Source organism: Anticarsia gemmatalis, chromosome 5 (genome assembly GCF_050436995.1).
Source record: "Anticarsia gemmatalis isolate Benzon Research Colony breed Stoneville strain chromosome 5, ilAntGemm2 primary, whole genome shotgun sequence".
NCBI lineage: Eukaryota > Metazoa > Arthropoda > Insecta > Lepidoptera > Erebidae > Anticarsia > Anticarsia gemmatalis.
The window spans coordinates 533,714-560,233 of record NC_134749.1 but is presented as its reverse complement, the minus strand read 5'-3'; the positions used below and the strand labels follow the sequence as shown (position 1 = coordinate 560,233).

The window sequence follows — 26,520 nt, the reverse complement described above, 5'->3', positions numbered from 1 at the left end:
TTCTAATTGAGATTCGTAGATAAAAATAGAACAGACTAGAAGAACATAACATTCGTAATAACCGACATTTTATTTAAACACACGTTTTTTATGTCGTCTTTCGCATTAAAAAATAGCTTCTGCTGCATCTTAAAACTTGCGATATGCACAGAAAAAATAGGTAATTCGAAATACTGCATATTACAAAACATCGTACCTACATAAAGTACAGTGGTACTTGGCAAGGTGATCACTTTCTTAATACAATACACACACTAGGTCTACTTTCAAATACTAACGAAACAAAATTAAAGCACTTATCTCGTTTTAACCTTACTCTACTTTTAAAATCGTCTTCGAGTCAGATTTCCATTGCACAAGAACACTTAAAACAAGTGCGAACTCAAAATGCCTGAACGATAATTGTTCACGCATCCTTAAACTGCTTTTTTATTTGAATTACCAAGTGTAACAGTTATTTTATCTAGCGTTTAATTAAAATAGCACTTTTCAAAAAACGTTTCGTAAATATGAATAACTAGTTTATGTTTAAGAAAAACAATTTAGTAACGCAATTTATCAAATTGGGAAGTATCGAAAATAGAACATAGAACTCTACCTAAATTGCAAAGACTGAAAAAGGCAAAAAGTTTATCACCACCCTAATATAATATTTTCTTGTATAAAATATATTTTATAACTTAGTATACAATAAATTAGAACATTTTCTTTCGGTAATTTAAAAAAACAAAACGTAATGATAACAAGAAAATTTCAACTTTTCAATTCGCAAACGTTATTGGTAATATAAATAATAAAATTTAGTGCTGTTTACGTAACTGGCTTTTTGTTGATGTTGATGTTCATTCATAACATTGTTCATTATATTTAATTAATTTCACGCACTTTATTATGTTCAAGAACATTTCAAACATCGCACCTCAGTTGCAAGGCCAAAAATATGAAAACGTGCTAATTCATTATTATTTAAATACCAACTAAGCCGTACTTCATTCTAATCTAAAATCTTAATTAAAATAAACTAGAAATGGAGGACTTGTATACAATATTTGACGAATATTTACCGCTCTGACTAAGTATCAATCGATTATCTTAGCAGATAACATTAAAATTCTTTTTTTAGTCACTTGATGAAACTTTTCGGACTATCTGTTTGCCCGTTCATAACTAACGGAGTGGAAAGTAGGGAATAGCGGAAAAATGCTTGATTTCTTGTATGTACGTATGTAATTGAAACAAATAGCCGCTTGAGTTTCTATTTCAAATCTAAGCCACAGTAAAAACTAAGTTATGACAAACATTAGATATTTATGACACCAACGAGTACCAACGCAATCACGTACAATTTCGAAATGTAACCTTAAACTGAACAGTGTAAAACCAAGTAGCAAAGGTACGAAAAACTATTTAAAATAGGGTTGTCAAAGGGTTTCCTGGACTTATGCCACCATTTACCAAGACTGATTTGTATGACGGGTAGTTGACGGACTCAGGTCAGCCCAGGTCAGTCGCGCTGCAGATTTTTAGGTATTCTGACCCTTCCATCTACGCACTAAGTGGTAGATATATGCAGGGGTAGATATATGCAGGTACACGCCATAGCTCCTCCCACCTATAAAAATGGGGATTTCGCCCTTGAAAATAAGTAAATCTTTGCAAGGGGCGGCCAGATGCAGCACAGTTAAGTAGCGAAAAAAAGGAAATGTTCAAGACTGAGCGGGACAAAGCGCAGATAATTCCCGTATAATCCGGACTTTTCTGGCTAGCTATGTTTGTCCACTGCTGGTAACCCTATGTTCAATGCAGTTTTACAATGAGGTAAGGTGAAAACGCTCCCATACTCTACAGACTGCAGTATTCTACAGTATTGTTCTATGAAGGGAATTCCGTTTCCCATTGTTCTATGTTTGTGCAGGAAGAGTCGATTTGTCTGATTGCCTCGATTGTGTAATTGATCACAACTTTGCTTAAATAATCAAATGTTTGAGTTTCATAAAAATATATATAGTAATCTGCAAGAAAAATAGCTGGTAATACATGAATATAAATAGTATTACATAAAAAAGTAGTTTTCTTCTCAGAATGGCCTCGTAGGCCTAGCACTCAAAACGTAGGTTAGATCCTACAGTTTCAATATTATGATTTCTATTCTCTAGCATAATAATAATATAAATAAATGTTTTGATTTTGCAGGAAAACAAACACACAAGTGGTATTCGACATAATTCCAATACCAAGAAATTGTTTATAAACTCTCTACGTGTAAATAGTGCAATAAAAATAAATAAGATTTTCCACCGACACATAAAATCGTTTAGCAATAAAATAACAATGCACTATATAAATAAAATAAACCATAGATAAAACGGACAATAAAACTTTAATGTCAACATGAATATGTTTTAGAAAACACACTTGTCTATGGGCTATAAAAAACCTTACTTTTCCTTTGTTATTAAATAAAAATAAATAGGCGCATAGAACGACTGGTATTTTTTGACCCTTTAAAAAAATGTTATGTAAAAATAAACTTACACCGAAATTGGATCTATACAATTTTCTTGCAAAATAATTTAACCTTAGAAGTTATAAGACGTATTTCATCAAAATAATAAACAATATAACGACGAACAATAACTCAGCAATAACATCTATATTCATCAATAAACGTATTGGCGATTTCGCAACAAGCGAAAACGATGCTTCGGAAACGAACGGAGGCCATTTTCCGACAATAAGTCTTGATTGATTCAAATGAAATTTCAACACGTACATTGTACAATTTGTTGAACAAAACCCCTTACATGGACAAGGATTGTAGTCTTTAATAGTACATGATTATTGCTTAATGCTTTCAAAATTATGGCGTATGATTTGACCCTCAATATCATGTTCAAATTCGGTCTTGAAAATGAAAGGGTTAAGTTCAAAACGTGTGTTGCCATTTCGTAAAAATCACATCGGTATACAAATCACTTTATTATTTTTTATGATTTTCGAAATATTGTACTATTCGTGGCCGGGTCACAGTTCACTGGTGTTACTCAAATTCATTGTAGTTTGCGTTTTACGAGAGAATCACGAACAAACAAGCGAGTACGCAACAAATATTAAAATGGAATTCGATATTGCGTGTTCGTAATTTCGTAATAACTACCGAATGTAGGAATCGGTATAAAATATTGAGTTAATACGGGATAATTGGTAGAAAATCGCGTTTAACATAGCTTACTAACAATAGAATTATTGGTATTTAAACTGCATTCAGTTTCATGCGGTATAAATGGCTAAAAATTATTTAAGACTGGTTTTAAGATCTTTAATTAAACTGAGTAAATATTATTATGTCTAAATATTGTTTCTGACTGTTTGATATATTTTTTAAAACATGTTTCCAATTTTTTTTATCAGATGTTCAGTTTTTCATCATCAAAAACACAAAAAATACAGAAAACCATCCATACTGCCACAGCGGAAGCTTACTTTTTTAATAATGTATATTAATTTCTGTCAGTTTTCACGGTCACGAGGCAAGGCAGGCTGCCTTACAGCGATACAGCCAATACGCAATGTCGTCTAAAACGAAACGTGTTTAGTTGATTAGTAAATTAGTTTATTTATTTGTGTCTGTTGCATGTTTGTTTGCACATGTGGTAGTAATAACGTCGATTATTGGAATAATCGTCCGATCTCGAATTTCAATAAGATGTTTTGTTTTATTTTTGTTGTATGTAATTAAATCGAAGTTGTAAAGGAAACTGTGGAGACTGTCTTTTCTCGTTTCTTTTTCATTAAAATACCTTTTATTGACATGAATATTTCTAAAATTCTATACATCATATTCATTCCACAATACAAATAAAAATCCGTTACTTAAGCCCCATTTCTATTATACCAATGAAAATAATATGTCATTTTTACAGTGTATAGAGTTAAATTTAATTAATTTAGGTACTTTAGAAATAAACACCCGTGGGTACCTACGTAGTGTTTTTATGAGGTTGTCTGCAAAATATCAAACAGTAGAGTTTGTACAATATTTAAGTAAAGCTAGACGTTTATTCACGAATTTCCTTGCTATTTTATTTACTCAGCTGAAATACAGTCTCGTGTATATATTTATTATAACTCTCGAATGCAGTTTACACATACCTACTTGTTAGTACTACGAGTTGTTACATAATGACGTCAAAAGGTGTTCATTACTATTATAGCAATGTAATTAAAATCTAAGTAGACACTGTAAATTTCTCTTCCGTGTAGATCTATAACAGTTCTTAACAATTTATCGTACCTACATTATAATTAATGAGGATATTTGCAATGAGTCTTTAGATACTTTTGGACTATTATTTATTATATAGTATCTAACGTACAGTAAGTCACATAAAGCCTTAGCTTCTTAGATCAAGCGAAGTGCTATTTGGCAAAAAAAAAACGGCAGGATTTGGGTGTAGATACGTCTCCACCTAATCCTTCGTAAATAACAAGTGCGATGTTATAATTATTGAGTAAAATATACGCCAAAGTTAATTTAAATTTTCTCTTCCATAATACAGCCTGTTGCAGACAGCCCACGTCAAAGGTTACAGACCGGTGAGCGCAACTGTAAACGACCTAAATAAAGCCTGCTAAGTGAGGACGTGAGTACCAAAGGGCTTAGTACGAACAAAGTAGCGCTTTGTTAATGAATGGTTCGCACGACGCGCTGCGCAACCGCCGCGGAAGGTCGGTGCCTCGTCGCTCTGTCACTCGACTAATTTGTCGCTCTTTACTGTTGAAATTAGCAAGGATGTTTGTTTTGATACTTTAGTTTTATAAGGTTAAACCATGATAAACGAACCAGTTAACTGTTGCAATTTAAGCCTGAACAACATTTTACACATTAAGGGCAGATTTATGACCACTACCATCCATTTTTTTTGTCTTGACTAAGCCATTGTCTATTTAGTGTCTGAAATAACTACTTACAATAAGGATTAAAGTAAAGCTTTTTGGCAGTGGAAAACTAAACTAATTACCAATTGATCCGTGGATCAAATCGACATTCATTTTTTCAGTTTCAGATGCCTAAAAATACCGTCTTTAAAATGAATGGAACGAAAATGTTAGTAACTTTCATTCTTCATATTGTTAATTATTGTTGTGGATCTGTCTGAATCAAGTGTTGTAATGCCACGGTATTCTTATAGAAAGGTGTGTGACTAACAAAGGATTGTGTTAAAACAAGCGAGATTAATGAAGACATTAGTCATACTAAATATTCATTAACCATACTTAATCATTGTTGCATTGTGTACGTATATTGTACAATAGATTATAATGTGTTTTCCTTGACACAACTAGTACCTAGTTTAAGGAGAGAGAATTTCGCTAATTTTTGTATAAGCAAAAGATTCACATGAATAAACTTGTATCAACATTCGAAACACGGTTTTAAAAACCTATTCTGCAAACTAATACAGATTCTCAAAACTGTGAGTCCAAGTTGATAGAAGTTTAGAGTCTATTAATAAAGATCTAAGGTTCATGAGATTAGGCGTAGATCAATTACGTAATTCAAATAAAATCTAATTCTACCAATTAATCGGTTGAAAAGACTTAACTAAATGAGTTTTATGCGTCACTAATTCTCAGGTTTACTGGCGATAACTTAATCGTCTATTAATTAATCTAGCAACAAAGTTCTAATATTTTATAGGAAAATAACCATACTTGTAAAATCTCTAGTTTTTGCCTTTAATTATCGAAAGGATATACGATTTATGTAGATTTTCTCAGATAAATAATCAAGTATTCGGACAACTGAGGGACTACTTACTATTATATTATCGAGTAACGACAACCGACTAGCTAACGAGACATATTTCATGAAAATCTGATCAACGTCTCTACTTTTTTGCAGTAGGTGCATTTAAAATTTAAAATTGTTGATACTCGATAGTACCAACTCTAGAGAATCGTGCTACTAGTCAACCGAGACAATAATACATAAGTATATGAGTGTATAAATGCTTTTAAACAATGTTATATACCTACAAAACAATAGGCAGACAGAGTAATTGATGTAGGCATGTAAAATGATTAATGTATAAAGCTCTCTGTACATACTTACATAATTGTCTCATACCAGTATTGTTTTGATTGAAACCTGTTCTTAAGGTATGATGATAATTCTTGGAATTAATATGATTTTTTATCTCTACAATGAAGATCATCAGTTAAAATTTGAGTTCATGAAGTATAAATAAGCGAATCTTTTAATTTTGTCGGAAAGGAATGATTGGAATCAATGAGAAGAAGCATCACGTATACGAACAGATGGTGAAAATCTTCACAATGTTGAAATCGAATGCGTGTGGTATCTGAGCCAGTGTCAATCAAATGTACAGAGAGCGATTATTTAAACAACTGAACCACACGCGACAATATTTACGATCCTCGAACATAATTATAGTGTCACTAATATCATAAATGTTAGGATAGATGTTTGTTACTCAATCACGTTAAAACTACTGAATGAAATTTGAAGAAATTTGATCCACCAATATTTTATAACCTGGTTCATCATATAGGATACTTTTTACCTTAGAAAATCGTTCACCCGGACAAAGATGCGGGCAGAAACTAAAGCCCATAAATCTTTTCAAAAACACCGACTATTAATTATCACGACATGCGACGAAGGTTCAATAACAAGGAAACACCTACCTAGTTCAAATTCATCAAAACATTATCACCTTGCTTCAGGTCATATTAAATAAAGCATGATATAACACGTAGGTGAATTATGATCACAATCGACATATATTATATTATTACTGCTGACATATTATACTTGAACATTCAGTATGGCTGGTATTTAATACGTAAAAACCGGTTGCTTTTGGACATTGATTTTAAATGCATTAACTTCGGATCGTGGCCTCTTATATGCAATGTGCTGTATGAGAAATATGACGTAAATGTCAAGATTTCTCAGTCTTGCATTTTTGTTGTTTTCTTTAATGCAAACGTAAATAAGTAACTTCATAGTGATCGATAGTCGTGGAAATGCGAATTGGGGAATTGAATTTTTCTATGAATGAGCTGAGACGTTAGTCTAGCTGCAATTGAAAAATTTAACTTAAATTCGGGTTTAAGTTTACGCTTATAAGAGACTAAAAAAATGCTCTGTGTGAAAAGTCTTTGATCATGATTCCGACTAATTCTATTCTAATTAATTTTTATAATGAGTTGCAATTAACACGTTTCGTGTTATACAACATGTTATTCTTATTAGAAAGTGTGATCTTTATCGCGACAAGATAATAATTTGGGCATAAAAAAACATTTTTAATTAAATGATTGTTGATTTGAGCACGTCGAGTACGAGAAAATGTTTGTTTTGTCCAATACAAAATAGCAGTTACAGAAAATTTATTGCCACCATTTTTTTCCGTTTGATTCTATCTTATTTCCTATCTATATCACTATTATATAGGTTTATTACATTACGTTAGTTTTATTACCCCAGGAAATCTTTTCACGCGGACGAACTCGCGGGCAGAAGCTGGTTTACAGTAAGGACATCTTAACAGAAACTAAAGCAGTCTATATTGCTATTGAAGATGCAATTAAACGCACAGCTAACTAACTTCGTGTTAATGGCATTTGCGTTTAGTTATCTACATTAATTTTAAATGACAGTTGAAAGTAACAGCCTCTTCGTTCAGAAACTTTCCAATTCGCCAACATTTTATTTATGCATATTTTCACGCAACACAGGAAATAAAACACTAATCCTATAAAAGTATTTTAAATCAGTATGTCTTCTTTATCGTGGGCTTATTGCGTGGGAATGAAGAGAAAAACCTTGGTCAGTGTAATAAAAATAAAATGCATGCACCTAAGTACCCACTTTAGAAAAAAAATACAAATTTTTAGCCCTAAATAACGTAAATTGCCCATATTTATAAGAGGACTTCCTACCCTTTGGTGTGTGTGAAAAATGCATAGAACAGTTGATATTTCATTCAAATTTGTCGATAAAACCAGTTTTATGATAAGCCTGTAAATGTCATGCTTATCAGTGCATCTAATTAGCTATGTTGCTTTCTCTCGTAGCACATTCTGCACCGAAAAAAACGAAATGCTAAATTAGAAACTTAAATTTAATTATCTGAGTACTAAATAACGATAATCAAAGGCTAAGCCGAGCTTAGACTACCAAATTAAGGTCGATTTTATACTTAATTGGTGACCTTATTTTGGTTGATTACCTAGACTTGTTTAGTAAAGCCTCTAATGTAGTGTAAAACTAAACAGCAACACGAAACAGGGCCGGGAATCACTTAAACCTTATTTAATATCAGCCCAAGTACGTATTTTGAAAGCGCTTCTTCAAAGTACACGAATGACCATCTGCATCTCCGCCAGCGAAGTGAAATCGCATCCACGTCCCTTCACTTATTGTACTCTGCACTTAAACACTCATAGGTTACAAACACGGCCTCAAGTCTAACATTCTTTACATAAATTAAACGCCTCTACTATTTATCTACACCGTTTATTGTATTTATAATGCTGACTAAAGGTCAAAAGTTATATACAAACATACCTGGTAAACCTTTGGAGTCCTTCTTAGCGTCGATCTGGTCCTCAATCCTCGCGGTTCCCTCCTCTGTCTCCGGCACTTCATCCTCACACCTGGTCTCACGCACAACCAGAAGGAAAGCGCACACACACACTACAGTAATCCTCATAAACTCTCTCATCTTCATCTTTATACAGCGTACTAAACAAAACCCATTTTCGATCAGCGATCGACGAAAACTTAGTACTAAAACAAACAGTCACATTTTTGTTTGTTGCAATCTGTATTCAAATATAAAAACCACACGATTTGTTAGAAGCACGTTCACAAAACATCACATAATCCGAGCGCGAGAACACAAATATGTAAACAATTATAAAATTGAAAATAAAACGTAATATTTCGTTGAGTTTGTGGCGGTACGTAACGCGCGTGTTTTTGGTCGTGAGCGGCGATGGTACTGGCGCGAACGTTGGAGGGAGAGCGTGCCCCCACCTGCGCGCGCGCCGATCAATGGACGTTCCACACTATCGAGAACCGGCAATAACTGTAAGGTTTCTAAGATAAGCTATCAGAGAAAACTGGCCGCGTAATTAATGTACGTCTTGTGGTCAAGTACCGTTCGTAGACCAGCTTGACTGCTCGAGCGATTTGCACTTTCTTGTTTCTATTTTCTGCTCAGCTTTGTTGATGGTTAGTGTTTAGTTGATGCATTTGTGGTTTGCAAACCGTTGCGTAACTTTTTGAAACGTTTAATTGGGTAGTTTAGATAAAATATGTTGTAGGTAATTTTGGATAAGGAAACTGCAGGAAAATTGAGAATTTCCTAGGGAAAAGATTTGTAATGAAATAACTGTTTTGAAATAAATTTCCATACGTTATCGATGTGCAATGGCTTGCTATTAATATCAGCCTAGGCTGAGCTTAATTTTCGTACATTTAATCAGCTGTCATGAGTTCAATTTTCACAAAAAAATATATAAACCTATGAGTTCCAATACCCAAAATACTTGTATTTTTTATACGACACGTTAAAGTTTAAAGAGTGTTTTAATCAGTCATTTTGGATCAAATCACTCGTTCAAGGACTACCTAATTTTCGCATGCAAATAACGCTTGCTTATTATCATAATTATAAAATTATTACGAAATTCAGCAAGTTTTTGTTTATCTAATAACTTATAACAAAAAGATAATCAGATGAATCTTTACGTATAATTTTAATACAAGGCAGAACTAAGTGCTAATTATGAAATATTACGTGAACAATGTATTGTAAACTTTTATTTTAATGAAGATAGATTTAGATATTTCCTGCGACTATTAACATTAAGAACAAGTGAATCCTCTTAATATTATAAATGCGCAAGTTTATGAGGATGTACATATTATTATTATGTATGTATGTTTGTTAAAAAACTACAAAACACATTTTAATTGAATTTGATACTCAGATAGTTTATAACAGGATAGAAATCTTTTCACGCTGAAGTCGGGGGTGGATCCTTGTACTATATGTATAAGTAAGAATTTTAGTATTGTGCATTTAGTTACGGAAAATAATAAACAATCACAGCATTTGTGCAAAGTAATAGTACATATTCAACACGACCGGGACCGCGCGTAATAATCGTATTTGTATAAATCTTCAAATTAAAAATAAAACATGTTAACAAAATTTGGATTAGCATATATTTTTCACACACAGTGAAATCTATAGATTTAACTTTAATATCTAGTGTACTTACAAGCTAACTTTTTTGATAAGAATAAATTATTAAGAATTGTAAAATAAAATTCTCATTCATATATAAAATTTCTAAATAAATAATTATTATTTTTAATAAAAAGCAAAATAACGGTGGTAAATTAATTCAGTTACAAATAAATTTCAATAAAACAATTTTTAAAAGAAAACCTTTTGGCGACCGCAACAAAAAGACTAGCGAACACAGTTACGCCATCTAGCGACGAAAAACTCAAAGTTCTACAGTTGGGCAAATTCAAAGCATGTAGAAAAAAGTAAATAAATTGAATTATTCTGTCAGTCAAATATTAAAATATTTAATAATATTTATCAGGTTTGTTTCCCATATGGATAGAGACCAAAGGACTTTAAGATTCTTATGTAAACATACTTTTTTCTGTTCACAAAAAACCTTAAGGTCAGTTATGATAAAGATTATTATAAATGCATTAAAGTTATGGACTAGGACCTAAGTACATTACTTGTTTTGCTAAAATATGCCACATTGTGACTCATTTTCTAAATAAGTTCTAAGAACACAAAAATATATAACATTAGAAAATAATAATAATCTGTCAGAGACAAAAAATAAATTAATCAACACCTTTTTCACTGTACTCCATTTCAATATTAACTGTACATAACTCAGTTAACATCTACTTATATAAACACGAACTAAAACGCAATTTCATGGGAGAATCTTGAGCATTATCGGTACTCATCTTACTAGCATCCTGTTTATACTTAACCAAATGTTTGATCATACATTTCAAACGTTCTACCTTTTTACGTAATCTTCTCTTACTTTGCCACATAAGGTTCAGTCTTTTCTTTCTGTTTTCCGCTATGACTTCTAGCCTACGTACTTTGTATTTTAGTTTGATGACCTCTTCTGAGTCTGTTTCATTGATGTCAATTGGTTGTACGAGTGATATTGTTGGTTCTGGCTCCTGGCAGGCCTAAAAGGAATATTTATAATGAGCTCTGTTGTACTTTGTGCAAATTAAATGTTGTGTGTAAAATACACTGCTACTGTTTGATAAATAAATACTTAAATAACAATTATTATATTCTTATTGCGTCACCCCCGTTTTCGAAACATTTTTCACTGGTACTCTGCTCCTATTAGTAGTAGTAGCGTGATGATATATAGCCTATAACCTTCCTCGATAAATGTACTATCTAACACTTAAAGAATTTTTAAATCGGACTAGTAATTCCTGAGATTAGCGCGTTCAAACAAACAAACAAACAAACAAACAATCAAACAAACAAACTCTTCAGCTTTATAATATTAGTATAGATATGTCAGTAAAAGTAAGGATGACAAAACTCACCTTACAATTTATTTATAAATTAGTTTCTTGATGTTGTATCATTATTTAAAATTTAAAGGATAAATTCTTAATTAAAAATACAACTGTACCTAACTGCACAATGAGTTAGTAAGTTAGGCATAATTTGATCAGCATTGATTCTAATAAGAACTTTCAACAGTTTTATATTTATATTTAACTTACCGAGATATTGATAGTAGGTACTGCATCTAACGACAATCTCCTCAACCCACTCTCGGTTACATAAAAGTCGTCAGCCTTAAAATGTTCAGAGCAAACCGCACTGGAGGATGTGGATATCCAATCTGGTTCCCTGTTCACTGCTATCTCCCACTGACGCTTTCTGTCTTTGTCGCGGGGAAACCTGAAACATTTGAAAGAATGTAAGTTGTTTTAGACGGGTGCTGATCCTGGATTTTGTCTGAAGGGGAGATGCTGAAGTGTTTGACTGAAGTAAAAGCTTGTAAATAATATGTTTTCTACTGAGAAACTACCAAGTAATTCTCATATAAGGACCTATTGGAGTTAAAGCTATCTAAAACTAAAAAATATATTTTATGAACTGAACGCATCAAATCCTCAAAATATCATTATAATGTGAATGCTATACATACCTGTGAAATGTAATTCCATCTTTATTCTTTGATATTTTTGCCGATGTATTTTTACAACTAGCCACCGCACAGCTCACCATAGTATAGTTTTACTGATCAGTATTAATAGTATTGTTGCAGGGCATTGGATACCAACTATCACAATAAGATTAGTATAAGCCCAAATAGTTTTAGAAATAGTCCTCACATTGTATTGCAATGAAGCCGCAAAGCTCCTTTTGAAAACAAACAATTAAAAATCCAATGGTAATATCAAAACGTTTATATTATAAGAGATTTTTAGCATGAAACTTATAATTTTACATCTATGGTTATAAAGAAAATGCTTAAAATATGAGCCGTGCATTCAGTGAAACGTAGACCGACTTTTGAACGTCACTTTGACATTTCAGACAAATGGCAATTCGTGTGTTACCATGTTATTAAATCTTTAAAAACTTATACAATATTTGTAAAAAAAACCCTTTACAACAGCTATAACAAGTTACCGTTTTAACTATGATTAGGTAAGTAGGTAATAAAAAAGAAAACAATAAAGTAATTTAGAATTGTTTTTTTTATAGATTGTAGGTTATCATAAAACCGTAAATAATTTTAAAACAATCCGTCATTCATGCGCTTTACTTCTAACAACGTAGAATGTTAATAAAGTTCTAAATATAATTATTAACTATAAGGCCAAAAAGTAATGAAATAAAAAAGCTTAAATGCTTGTATTATAGAAATAAAATAAAAATGCAGGAAGATAGGTAACATCCCGGAAACTGACTTTATACTTCGTTTATCCAAACAAATGTTATCTTAGAATCTGAAGAAGAAAATGAAAGGCGTCGTGTAACGTGAAATTAGGAGATCAAAAAGAAAACGCCATCTTCAACTTTTTTATTTAAAATATAGGTAGGTGCAAAAATAACTGAAATACAATACAAAAAAAATACTTGACCGCTACAGTTACCTACTGTAACTATAAAAGCAATAAAATCATTTCACCAGTAAACATTTTTAACAAATAAAATGTGTTTTAAAAATTGTCCACATTTCTAAATGATTGGCGTGTCGCATTTTTTCGATATCTTATTCAAACCGTAATTATAGGTCCGGCACCCTATCATTGAAGTCTGATAGCTTCATTATTTTTTAAAACGGGGACCGTCAGTGGTGTGGCGACACGCCTACATTTAGCGGGTATAATAGAGACATTTAAATTGCTAGTTTGGAATACAATGTAATAGGGCTCTGCAGCTGAAATTACCAGAGTAGTGTTAGGCTAGTGTTGGGAAATAATGTACAAGTTATCGACGTATTTTTAAAGTATTTTATTGCGATGGAAATCGTATAAGAGGACCCGAATATATCATAAAGCTTCTATTTTGACTGATTGTCTCATAAAAGTCTAGTAGTTGACGAGAAAACACTCTTTTTGTTAAATGGGGTTCGATATAGCGTTTGTTATAAGCTCGAAAAATTTTCCTTGCCAAGATTATGCTTTATGGGAATAGGTAGACGTTGAATAAACTACTTTCAGTCTCAAAAATAGTACATAGCGTGATAAATAAGCTGTTATACCTTATAATAAACATTATTTAATTTCGAAAGTTGCATGTGATATCCAGTAAATAGTTGTAGCCTTTATTGTAAGCGTCCAGTTAAAATGATTAAATTGACGAAGTGAAGGCTGTCATCGAACTAGATCTGTATCTAGGCAATTTGTAAAGTAATCGAATTGTTTATTAGAATTTAAATTATTTACCTATATTGCCTACAGTGTGATAGTTTCCAGCATAGTTACAGTCCCATTTCCATTCGATTTTCTTTGTCCTTTTTTGTTCTTCCGGTAATTACTTATCATTTTCTTGAAAATGTTAGCTATTTAGGCTCTAATAATCCTAAGAGTGGATTATTATTATAGACTACCAAATTCCCCACTCCTATAATTCTTAAAAATGTATGAGATCGTGTATGGAACGTATAAATTTTCTATCGAATTGTATTCAATCGTCGGGTCGTGATTTCCCCTTTCGTCGCCTTTCGAGGTGTCAGTAGGGGTTGCGAGGTCATAGCACTACGGCTCTATTTAAATAAGACGCACATCTATTTCCCACCACTTCAAGAAAAGTTTTCATCAAGTCAAGATGAATTCTTTACGTGAAAACTTAGAAGATCCAGCTCGTCCTTTCCTAGGTCCAAATTATTGGATAGTAAAAATGACGGGGTTAATTTTACCAGAAAATAAGTTGGGAAAAATCCTTTACATCATAATTCACGAGATAGTTACTCTATTTGTTATTACGCAGTACATGGAGCTGTATGTCATTAGATCAGACTTGGATCTTGTGCTTACTAACCTGAAGATTTCTATGTTGAGCGTCGTTTGCATCGTAAAAGTGAACACATTTATTCTCTGGCAAACTAATTGGCGAGAAGTCTTGGAATACGTCACTGCAGCTGATATATTCGAGAGAAAAAATCAAGATCCAATTAAAGTAAGGATCGTTGAAACTTACACGAAGTATTGCCGTCGCCTCACATACTTCTACTGGGCTCTAGTCTTCACTACATTTTTGACAACGACGCTCACACCGCTTATGAGATATCTATCATCGTCTACCTTCAGAGAAAATCTACGAAATGGAACTGAGAATTTTCCACATATCTTTAGTTCCTGGATGCCGTTTGATAAGTACCATTCTCCAGGGTGTTGGATTACAGTCCTATGGCACACACTTCTGTGCGCCTATGGGGCTGCGATTATGGCAGCTTACGATACGTGCATTGTTGTCGTTATGGTGTTCTTCGGAGGAAAACTGGATCTGTTGCGAGAGAGATGCAAGCAAATGTTCGGAGTCTTAGAAAGTGGGATCGGAGACAAAGAATTCGGTGAAGTTGTCCGACAGTTACATGGAATACATGTCATGTTAATCAAGTAAGTCTTCTTTCGACTATGAAATTATCTTAGCTGTTTTAATCTATATTGAGATACGTACCTACATGAGGAGAGTTTAAACTAAATCGCGGCTTAAATCTAATTAGAATTTAAAAGTTCAAGTATTCGTAGCAATATTAACGTTGTTTTTTGTTAAAGTTGAAATGAGGAGAGAATACCAATAACAAATAATTCATTGTTTACTGAAACTGAAACACCGTCTAATAATAATTACTGAAACATATATCTACAGTTCCTTACAGTATGCAAACTCCTTTTGCTAAAATTATAACTAGCGTAATTTCATTCACATTCAGGCGAGATTCGATCACTATTAACACCTGGCACCTGTATACCTTAATATTTAATTGCTTTACAAAAACTACTACAACACATGACCCAATTATCAGCCTAGCTTTTCGTCAAACGATGTTGGAGTCGGCTTCAAGTCTTGCAGCTGAATACCATAGTTTTACATAGAGCGACCGCCCATCGGACCTCCCCAGCCTAGTTACCTGGGTTATAACACAATACGCTTCGTTGAAACTGGTTGTCAGACTTTCAAGCTTCTGACCACTGTTACCGACTGTCAAAGATCTTTGAAAATGACAGACAGGATCTACATTTTAACGTGCCGTTGGAAACAAGGAAACAGCACATGACTTGACTGATGGTCAACAAAGAACAATTCAAAAACGTATGCGTTAAAAAGTGTATTTTAGGCTGCGGTTTATAGACAAAGGTCGTGAAACAATTTCGTAGGCCGTTCATCACCCTGAACACTACACAATACTGACTATCTACATATTTTGTATAATGGTCAATCCGGAAAAGCGGATCAATTCAAATGGTCTAAATCTGTCTAATTTTATTCGTTGAAGTTTCTAAAGCACGTAGTAACATGATTAAAACATTTTCACAATCAACTAACTCATTCCCTTCTCTGTAAATTAAGGCTTTCTTCTTATTACGCTTGTCATTTTTCTTCTGTCATCCAGTTCTCCCTTTTCAACTACTGTCTGTCCTCTGTCCACAAATATAAGTTGTATGAGAATTTTGGATAAGTCTAAATTTTTCCAAAACTGTAGTAAGTACCTAGCTGGACCAATCCCGACCAAAGAAAAACTGAAATAGAAACTCTTGCTTTTGTGAACACAATATTTTCGAGTAGAATTATTATTTAACTGTGCATTCATCATTTACGAGCTATGATGAAAAGTAATTTGATTCTACAAAAATACGACTCAAACTTTCTAGCAAGCAAGTATGGCATTTTTTCTACTTTCTTCACAATCATTCCTTCAAAAATATACGTGTAGGTACAATATTGTGTTACCTGCGTTGTAAGAATACCTATATTATTATCTAGATTGTGCTTATAATCCTAGTATGTAATTAACTAGCATAACGAAATTATAACACAACAAAATTTAAAACATGTTTTGAACTAGGCGTAATTAATTAAGCAATTGAGATTAATATCTAACAAAGTATTTATTTATTTAATATTGCCCTAATCTAATTCCGCCAAACATTATTCAAATAACTAGTAACACACTTATTTTTTTCAACAATCATCAAATTATAATATTTACAGCACCGCATCTACACTTTTTTAACAATCCAGATTCTTTTCGCTAGGCTAAGCATGCGTTATGAGCTAATTATTTAATTAACATAGTCATAAATAAAAAAACACGCAATAACCAACAAGAAACAGTGTTAATAAAAGCATAAATTCAGTAAAAATGAGGAATAAATTCGTTTACGATTTTATCGATAACTACATCTCTCGCGCTCAAGCACTATGAAGCAAAGACCAACACCGTTCAGCCAGGCTGCCCAAATAACAAAAATAATAATTATTTTGGCTCACGAAATAATTTATAATAATTTGTGTTGTTTCAGATATTCGAGGTTATTTAATTCTCTGCTATCACCAGTCATGTTTTTCTACATGGTTATGTGTTCCTTGATGCTTTGTGCTAGCGCTTACCAGCTAACTGTAAGTAAATAGGTATGCAAGATTTTTTTGAAACTTTTGTTAAGAAAAATATGTTTCTAGGGCGTTTAAGTTCCACAATAAATAAAATCATTAAGGCCGTCAGTACTTTTACTGGGAGTACGAGTACCTTTTGGCACATTGTTTTGTTCACAGTCGGCAACAAACGCAGCGCAGAAACTATTGATGGCCGAGTACCTAATATTCGGGGTAGCGCAGCTATTTCTATTCTGTTGGCACAGCAACGACGTGTTAATCAAAGTAAGTTTAAGAAGCGAAATATGAAAAAATGCTACTAATGGGCATAAATAATGACTATGAATATTTAACCCTCCAATCTGAGTGATCGTTATCTTACACGACCATTGTTTCGAAACTTTCGCTAGAATTGGAAAATATTTCGCCCTCTTTAATTTTATAAGTGTACAATTGTAAGTGTAACTATCATAAATAAATACCAAACAGTAACCAGTACATTTTAAAAACTCTAACATTCATTTCAGAATGAAAATATGACGTCTGGCCCTTACGACAGTGGGTGGTGGGCAGCGGGTTATAAGCAAAGGAAAGACGTTTTGCTTCTATCAGGGCAGCTGCGGATAAAGAATATTTATACAGCTGGGCCTTTCGCCAATCTCACTTTATCTACTTTTATTACCGTAAGTTTCAATTATTATAAAGACCAAATTATTGTATAAAAAATATTTTCTACCATTAAATATCTGCAAGGGTATCTATTCTTTTCATTAGAAACGCGGGGACAGCACAAGCAATTTTTCTTTGTAAAGTTATTGTTAATCCGACAATACTTTGTTCCTCTTGTACCAAAAGTTTTTTTAACTTCTGAACAGTCAAATTATGCGAACGCTGCATTAGTGCATCGAAAGAGGGTGTGACTCTCGTAATAAAATAGCGTGCGATGAACATAAAAGTTGTTTGACTTTCAAGGAAAAATAAGGAAGTTTATTTTTTGTTTCAGATTCTTAAAGGAGCTTACAGCTATTACACATTGCTGAGAAAATAATACAGCTTTTATTTTATTGGTGTTGATTGATATGTTACTGTAGCCGATTGTAGCCATCTTTAGTAGATTAATTATTTATGAGTAGTAGTATGCGTTAACTTAGTAGTGGTAATGTTAATTTTATTACTTATGTCGCACATTAAAGAATTCAAATTATAATTATTGTATTTTATTTGTTGTGTTTGTATAAAACGTTATCCAAATTCTTTGGGTTCGAATCCCGCCTATTAGTTTAACTTGCGTGTATTCATTCGTCGTGAGTAAATCGTAAAACTCAAACTTTATTTTTTTGAGGAATAATAATTGTAGATTACACTGTGTAACTCAGGATACTAATATAGTTTTAGGCATGGAAAAACTTTAATATTCTCTACCATTCATATTATAAGGCACTACGAAACATTTCAATCAAACAAATCCAACTTGAAACCGTAGGCTCAAATTTATTGTGTATTAGCGCCATCTATGATACTATTACATAAGCGTAACAGAAACACTTCGTTCAAAAACGAAACACATGAAATTACTAAGAAAATAGAACGATTAAATACAACTACGGTTCTGAATTATAAAATTAGCAGGGTTTTCTGGGTACTAAAATTTCATATATAATATACGGTTTTTATAAACCGATTTTGGCCTTCAATTCTTGACGCCTGCCCGGGAAATTAAAAAAAAAACAAAGGCTGTCTTTCTCTTTCACGGAAGCTCTTTCTTTTGATTTCTTTCTTTACACTTTTGAGCTTTGAGTTAGCATATTTACGTAGGAGCTTAATTAAAATAAACATACATATAAATAAAGCTAGTATTGAGTGATCAAGTGCAGTTTAGAAGTAAATATAACACGATTGGACGCGGCTAGAGTTCAATAAACTTCGATGTCGGGCAGGCCTCTAAGAAATGTCATTATTGGTTATTGGATTTTATTGTGAATGTTTTGTGATTCTGCCGTAAATAACTGTTGGTGTCGGTGATCGTGGAAGTGTTGCTATGGAAAACCAGAATCCTCAGGAGAGGGTGGCTCCGGTGCAGTATGGTCGAGGATCGAGAGCTTTCCGTCAGTTCAAAAATCCGCCTCAACCTCACATGTGTATTCAAGATACTATAAAGGATACAATGGAAAAGTTATACATAAATGTGTTGGGATGGCAGAAAATAGCGAATCCTAAGCAATATTCGGACCCTATACCATTATATGGCGGCATGCAGGTAGGTGTGCCACTTACCCATTTTCATTCATTAGTTCACCTGTGTTTGTTATCGATGTATGTTAATTTATTCATCGCATTTACCGCTCCAATTTCTGAGTAATGTTCTGTAGTTATATACTGCGAAAAGTCTATACATTATGAATGAAATGTAACAGGTGGATGACAAATTTTATTAATAAAGTCCTTTCCCATTGATTTAGGAGTATTCAGTGTAAAATTCAACTTGATTGTGTGTTAATGATTATATTTTGTTTGTAGGTGCCTCAAGGCTGTGGTCCCAATAGCAACAAGCCTCCAATGTTGGTGTTTGCAGTAATGGTCAATCCTGACATACTCAAAGCTAATGGGAAGAATGCTACTAGTCCTACAGTGAGTATTCTATATAATTTGTAACAATCTTTCTAAAAAAGAAAATTGATTAAAGATCATTATTATGATTTAATCATTCAATCAATTATATACAGTACAGCATGCCTAAAGAGTAAACTATTTTAAAAGAAGACCTAAATTAAAGTACATACACTAAATGTTAAAATAGTTACCTACCTAATTAATACTTGGTAATTTTTCTAATACTAAAAATAACTATTGTATTTTTAAAGCTAGCCAGATTTTCTGCATCTATGGGTAGCATACTACTGATTGGATACTAAGTTGAATAAAAATTAAACTAATCTTGTATTCCAATTAGAATAGACAATAGACATCCCATAGAATATTAAACTACTGAGAGGATCCTATTTTGTTATTCAAAACTTGCAAAGGCATCTGTTCAAATCTAGAATACAAACTAGAATATCAAGGGTAAAATGGTACAAATTCAGGTTCTAAGAGTGCACTAAAGACCTTAATTAGAACCAAAACATTACTGTTACAGTACAGTACACCTTTCATTTAATAATATATTACTCTCTAGTAGTTGTATGTGCAGTAGAGATAAGAGCATTAGTTGGGTAACTAATTATAGCATCAATCTAGATAATGCTAACAGTATATTTACTGCAGATGATACATCATTTTAATCACCCTCTATGACCTTTATAGGCTCTTAACTCACATGTAATCATGATAGAGTAAACCTGACAGAAGTACTATTGTTAAGAGTGACTATTAAAACGACAACATATTTTATTGCAAAGGATAGAATAACAAGGCAGTAATCTCCTACATTTATGATTGTTTTTGTTGAAATCTAAAACTGTATCTAATACTGAATAAACTTTCAGTTCTGCTAATATGGCCGCTACCACATCATTTGGAAAGGCCTATGTCTAGCAGTGGACAACTTTAACCAATGTAATATTGATGATAAACAAAGATATACACAGGATTTGGTCCATAAATCTGAGCTAAAATAAATAATTAACAATGCTTTAAACATTTCCAGGATCGAGAAGCTCTAGTCAGTCTCCTTTGTGACTTTGTAGAGGCTATGAACCCTGGTCTGTATTTGGCAAGATGTCCTATGATTCTGAAAGATCGAGACTTGGCTGGAGAACTGAAGGACGTGTGGCTTGCAGTCCAGAATAAAAGAGAGAGGGAGAAGGGCATGAATCAAGATGTTATGTATAAGGTGAGACAAAATCTTCTGTTTAAAGAGTTAGGTCCTTAAATTAAGAACATTGTTTTTTTTTTCGGTTTTTAAGTTTTATGTATCAAAAGGAAGAGTTTCTGATGAGTGTGTTTATTTTTGTTGATGAAGTTGTGTGTCTTGCCTAAATTGTTGATCCTCTTAATCAATCAAAATCAAATCATTTATTCATATAAGTCAAATGCAGACACTTATGATAGTCAATGGTACAGAGAGTGAATTTACCGCCAGTTCGGAAGGTAGGGCCAATGATAAGAGCTGGCAAGAAACTCCAGGCCACTCTTTTTAAGCGCCAATTATTACAATGCTTTACTGACAATTTCCAGGTTTATGACATTGATGGAATTGGTGAGGAAAACATTAATGAAGATGAAAATGGTCAAAAGAGCAGACAAACTTCATCCAATGGTTCAAGCAATGACAAGAAACCTGTTAAATCGTCTAAGCAAATACTTCTGAATGCTGGTCAAAAATCTGAATTTGACTCAGGTATGAATAACTGCCAACTCAACCAGAATCATGACAATAAGACCGGAAACAGTTCACCAGACATTACCTACTGCACACCTGTTTACGGACAGATAGTATCCACACGCGAAAATCACAACCAAGTAAATGACATTCAACAAAAATTCGCCTCAAACGAAATGAAACCATCAAGCTCATTTAGGAAAGACTGGAATCCAATGCACGGCAAAACGACAGAGGGCTGGGACGAATTCTCAAAACGTAACATATCCTCAATAAAAAACGAAGAAAAAAAGAAAAAGTGTTCCAAAGTGAAAATGAGTAACGGTAAACAAACGCATTACGACTTCTTCCCGTATTTTGACAATAAATCGGCGAATGAAAAGCACGAATCACAAGACGATAGTACGAACAAGGAACAAGAGTTGAACGATGAAAATTCTAAAATAATTATAGACCCAATGCAGAAACTAGTTCTGCATTCGACTGATAAGAATATATGTGATAATAACACAAGTGCTCTCAGCTCAATAAGCTCATAAAATAAGCTTTTACAAACAATTTTGTATGGCAGTTGACGTTTGAACAATGTATCCGCTTGTATGTCATATAATGGTATGTGTTGACGTAAACTATAGCAATCTAGGTGGAGCAATACTTTTATTTTGTGATGATTTTTGACAAATATGTTTGAAGAGTTATGTATGCATGGCTTGTGTTAGTTTTGCATTTAGTTTTTATAGTATTTTAGAAGTTTTTCAAGACACTACAAGTCCAGACTATATCACATTCTACAGTTTAGGTAATACTACAAAATTAAATTCTATTAGTAAGATACACTAATCGCAGCTAGAAAGAGTGCACGTAATCTTAATGAATGTCCTGTCGTCCTCTGATATTGTGTGTTTGTGAATCTATTATGTTTTGTCTCTTTCGTTATAACGTCGCCTTATGCAGCACCTGAACTAATATGAAATGAAACATCAATCGTTTTATAATATGAATGTCTCACATGAACAGACTTTTAGAAATAGTTTCTATCATAAATGTTCAACTCTCACAATGAACTTGATTACTTCACAATTACAATAGCCTTACATTCCATTGCACATTTTAGCATCCTTATTGTCTTAATGAAGAATCCAATGAGATTCCTAAACAAAGGACTGATTGTAAAATAGATGACATTCTTCTATACACTATAGACATAAACATAGCTTATACTAAGAACAAAATAGAATACCTTACATTTAAATATGAGTCATAGAAATAACTCCTAAAGGATTTGTACAAGCAAAACATTAAAATAGTAAGCAGTGATATATTTTCGTGCGACGATAGAGACAAAACGTAGTGCTATCTCTGTCTAATAGTACCACAACACGACAATACAATGTAATTTTGCATGCGTGAGTGGTTTATATATGGTTGTGTGTTAATAATGTTGTTTGAACTAGCGGTTACGCACATTGGTTTGTTCAAATTAGGCCTAAATATGCGTTAAATTTGTATTTATGCTGTCAGACGTAATTTACTATTGTTATGATGGAAAATTTATGCTCTCCAATTTAACTGATGTAATATTGATAAACAAAGAAATATAAAGGATTGGAAATTCATTTGATCAGTGAAAGAAAAATTCTGTAAATTTAGCATCAATCAATCTACATAAATATGAACTATGTTCAAAATGATAAATTATCGCGACTTGGAAACACAATATTACAAATCAAATGCGTCTTAATCGTGATGAACACTAGAAGTCCACATAACATCTATGTATATGCGTTTCCGTAAATACCGATCAAATAATTGAGAACAAAAAATGAGAGGCCTAATTTGAACTATCAAACAATGTTGGTTAATATTAATAATTTTTATATAATGCTATATTTTCATTGTTGCCAATTTACTATATTTAAATCCTGAGCTTGTTACACTTTACAATTGGAGAGATTAATGTAAATATCGGAAATTCTATGTGGTGCGGATATTCCCGAGGCCAACTATCATGATGCCGGGAGAGTGTGTCGAGTGACGGTAGATAGCGTTAGTAAGGCATTAGGTACGACATCAATACTACGGTAAATAAGTATAAAAATGTCTAGTGATGCCTAGCAAAGTATTACACGACTAGGGACCTGTTTGAAAGCTTTTGAACCTATCTAATAGATGGTGCATGAATAAAACTATCAACATTCCACCTGTTGAAGTAGCCGATACTCATTCAGAAGTAGTGATACAGGCCACATAACAGTAAGGGTCAGCGCAGACCGAGAGGAGCGCAGCGGAGAGGATTTTTTTAACGCACTTGAAAATCAACTTTATATAAATTAAAATAAAGTGCATAATTGCTTGAACCTGACAAAAAATGCTCGCGCGTCCTCGAGTATGCGCGGGTATCCCCGCGCGGCATCGCATCGCCGCCGGCATCGTACGAAAAATTCCAATGTTGTTACTGAGTTTAAAGAGAGAGAACGTCATTTTTATTCTTCTTCAGTCAAAAGAGCAATTATAATCATGGCCCAGTCCACCATCGTTGACGAATTTTCACGAAAACTGGCCTATTTAATGAAGAATGGTAACCTAGAACGCTTTCCTCGCGCAGGCTCGAGCAGTCGCGAGCATGCTCGAGCATCCGCGAGCCGTAAAGAAAATGCTCGAGACCGCGCGAGGATTATTCCGGTCTGTCTGCGCTGGGCCTAATAGTGTTGTGTGGATTGTGACTTACATTGCAAGTCTATGTTTTAGATAGATGGCAGAAGTCCCGCGCTTTTGCTGCCTCAGACTGCGTAGTTGGTTAAATGTATTAGATCTGATTAATGTGTACTTTATACATATATACTGCGTAGTATTGATGTTTGCGAATAAATCTTGTTTCAGTAACGCTATCTACATGAAGTATTCAAAGAGTGTATGTAATCTCAGAGCGCAGTGTGAATATATTTTTATTCTCTTTAAAAATTAATGTTCTTGAGTGTTTGAAAATTGCTCATTGTATAAACGAATCATTGACATTCTCAAGTGACCAATTATTGTGTAAAATTGAATTGGAATTGTTCATTCGTTTGAATATGTTAGTTTGACAATGATCTCAAGATTGTAATGAAATTATTAGTTGATGCCTGTAGGCGTTACCAAACACTGCCAAATGATGCTTCATGTTAATGTTACACGGAATACGAAGGAATTTATTACATTGACTGGCTGTCCGAAAATGAGATTGGTATTGCCTGCCTGTAAACAAGTCTTACTGTTGCTTTGGTTTCTTCCGAAAGAGAAAGAAATCCACTTCTCGAGACACTTAACGAACCAACAACTTAACAAATTCAAGTAGAAAGAATGTTAAATTATGTGACTTGTTTTACAGGTATGATAAAATTCAACAACACTCATGGTTCTAACAAAGTCGATGTGATTTGCTCCTGTCGTGTCAGCATTTATGATGTATACACGATAAACGTTCTCGTTTTGACTCGAAATATAGTGAAGAATCGCAAATCAATGTAGATTTTATATGGTTGGTTAGTCAATAACATAGCCCAGTCTGTAGGTACATAAGTCAAATACCCTTGTGCAATCCTCATTGGTTCTTATTATTTATAGTTTTTATTTTAATGTTATATGTTTTTTTATATAGCTGACCAGTTGTAGAGATCTCAACGACATGCAATTATAGATCTTATTTCGTCTTATACGTCTCGATTTTCTATAAGCTTTACACATGGATAATTTTACCCCATAAATGATTGTTAGACTGCTTAATATTTGCATAGTACTAGCGAACTCAGTGACGTTTACCATGAAATAGAAACGAGTCGAATCGTTAATTCAAAAGTATGAAAATTGCTATAATAAATTAACTATTAATGCTTCAGAGTAACCACGTTCATGGCAACGCCGCACAATCAGTGTCCAATGTAGTTCAATCTTGGAAGTCGATAGTTAACAAATATAAAGCAGTTTATCAAACATAGTTGTTATAAGTACTTTTGATGAATGTCGAAGTTTATGAACTCTAGTATAAGTTGAATGAGATCACAAATTAATTATTTAATCATGAACTATTGATGTTGTCTCGACATCCGTCAAAAGATCACTCTTCAGATCAATATTGCATTTAATAAAAGATTTTTCTTGTATATTTTTTGATGTGCTACATTTACATTTAGTTTCGTATTTTATAAAGTATTCCTTTTTTTAAATATTGATAGTTTTTTAGATAGGTACAATAATTGTAGTATTTTTTGTATGTGCCCTAGGTACGTAGTTACGCTACACCCAATATGTTCCTTTTTGATATAAATTATATAAATTTGTATTGAATTATGATCAGATATGTAATTATATTTTAATTGTAGTTCTTATATAACGGTATTTTGTTACGTTAATTTTATTTTGTAATGTAAAGTGACTTTCACTTGTAGTTATAACAATCTTTTATTTTCTCATGGTACTTTTTATGTAGATTCAGGTTTTTCATGAATGAATGCAAACACGAATATCACTATAAATTTAACACCTTTTATGATTATAAATAATCTTTATCTTTGTAATGAAATAAGAGTGTGAAACCTTTCATTCAAGTCTAGTCCGTAATTATTCACCTTTTCCTGATATCACATTTTAAAGTACAATATCCAATAATCTTTACAGTCTATTGGTAGACTTTTAAAGGCTATAAGTGAAGTTCTCTTTATATTACCTAAACTTGGTTGTAATTGTCGCAAATCTTAGTCTAAAACTGTTAAAATATTCAAATTCAATGTTAAAAATAGTATTCAAAACTATGTCATGTTTTTAGAAGGAAATAGATGTATTTTTTTATTTTATAAAGTAATGAAACTGTATGTAACTTTATGAACATTGTACCTACCTAATGTAATGGAATTAAATAACAGATCTCTTGTTTACAGTATTTAAAATTACATGTCATTTACAAGACTGGTTGAAGTTGATTTTTTATTTCATTCGAAATATTCAAGAAGGTAAATTTAATGGTGGCTTAATGATGATCTGTGTGCTTGA

General features: G+C 32.9%; 3 protein-coding genes across 3 annotated transcripts in view; 1 reads left to right on the top strand and 2 right to left on the bottom strand.

Moving 5' to 3' along the window:
• Positions 1-9,058, bottom strand: part of LOC142972743 (uncharacterized) — a 164,949-nt gene extending 155,891 nt beyond the window's left edge. The window contains exon 1 of the mRNA XM_076114001.1: positions 8,600-9,058. Within this exon, the coding sequence (XP_075970116.1) occupies positions 8,600-8,762 (163 nt within the window). The 5' untranslated portion in view covers positions 8,763-9,058. The remainder of the gene's footprint in view (positions 1-8,599) is intronic.
• Positions 9,059-10,238: 1,180 nt separating this feature from the next.
• On the bottom strand, positions 10,239-12,638 carry LOC142973302 (THAP domain-containing protein 1-like). The gene is made up of 3 exons (XM_076114940.1): positions 12,274-12,638; positions 11,843-12,023; positions 10,239-11,281 (listed from the first exon to the last, which is right to left on the bottom strand). Exons 1-3 carry the CDS (start codon positions 12,351-12,353, stop codon positions 10,979-10,981), a joined length of 564 nt encoding a protein of 187 aa, XP_075971055.1. The 5' UTR covers positions 12,354-12,638; the 3' UTR covers positions 10,239-10,978.
• Positions 12,639-14,405: 1,767 nt separating this feature from the next.
• On the top strand, positions 14,406-26,436 carry LOC142972737 (uncharacterized). Its single transcript, XM_076113992.1, has 9 exons — positions 14,406-15,196; positions 17,105-17,201; positions 17,355-17,459; positions 17,702-17,857; positions 18,178-18,209; positions 19,203-19,431; positions 19,692-19,802; positions 20,821-21,006; positions 21,351-26,436. Exons 1-9 carry the CDS (start codon positions 14,406-14,408, stop codon positions 22,032-22,034), a joined length of 2,391 nt encoding a protein of 796 aa, XP_075970107.1. The 3' UTR covers positions 22,035-26,436.
• Positions 26,437-26,520: the final 84 nt, after the last annotated feature.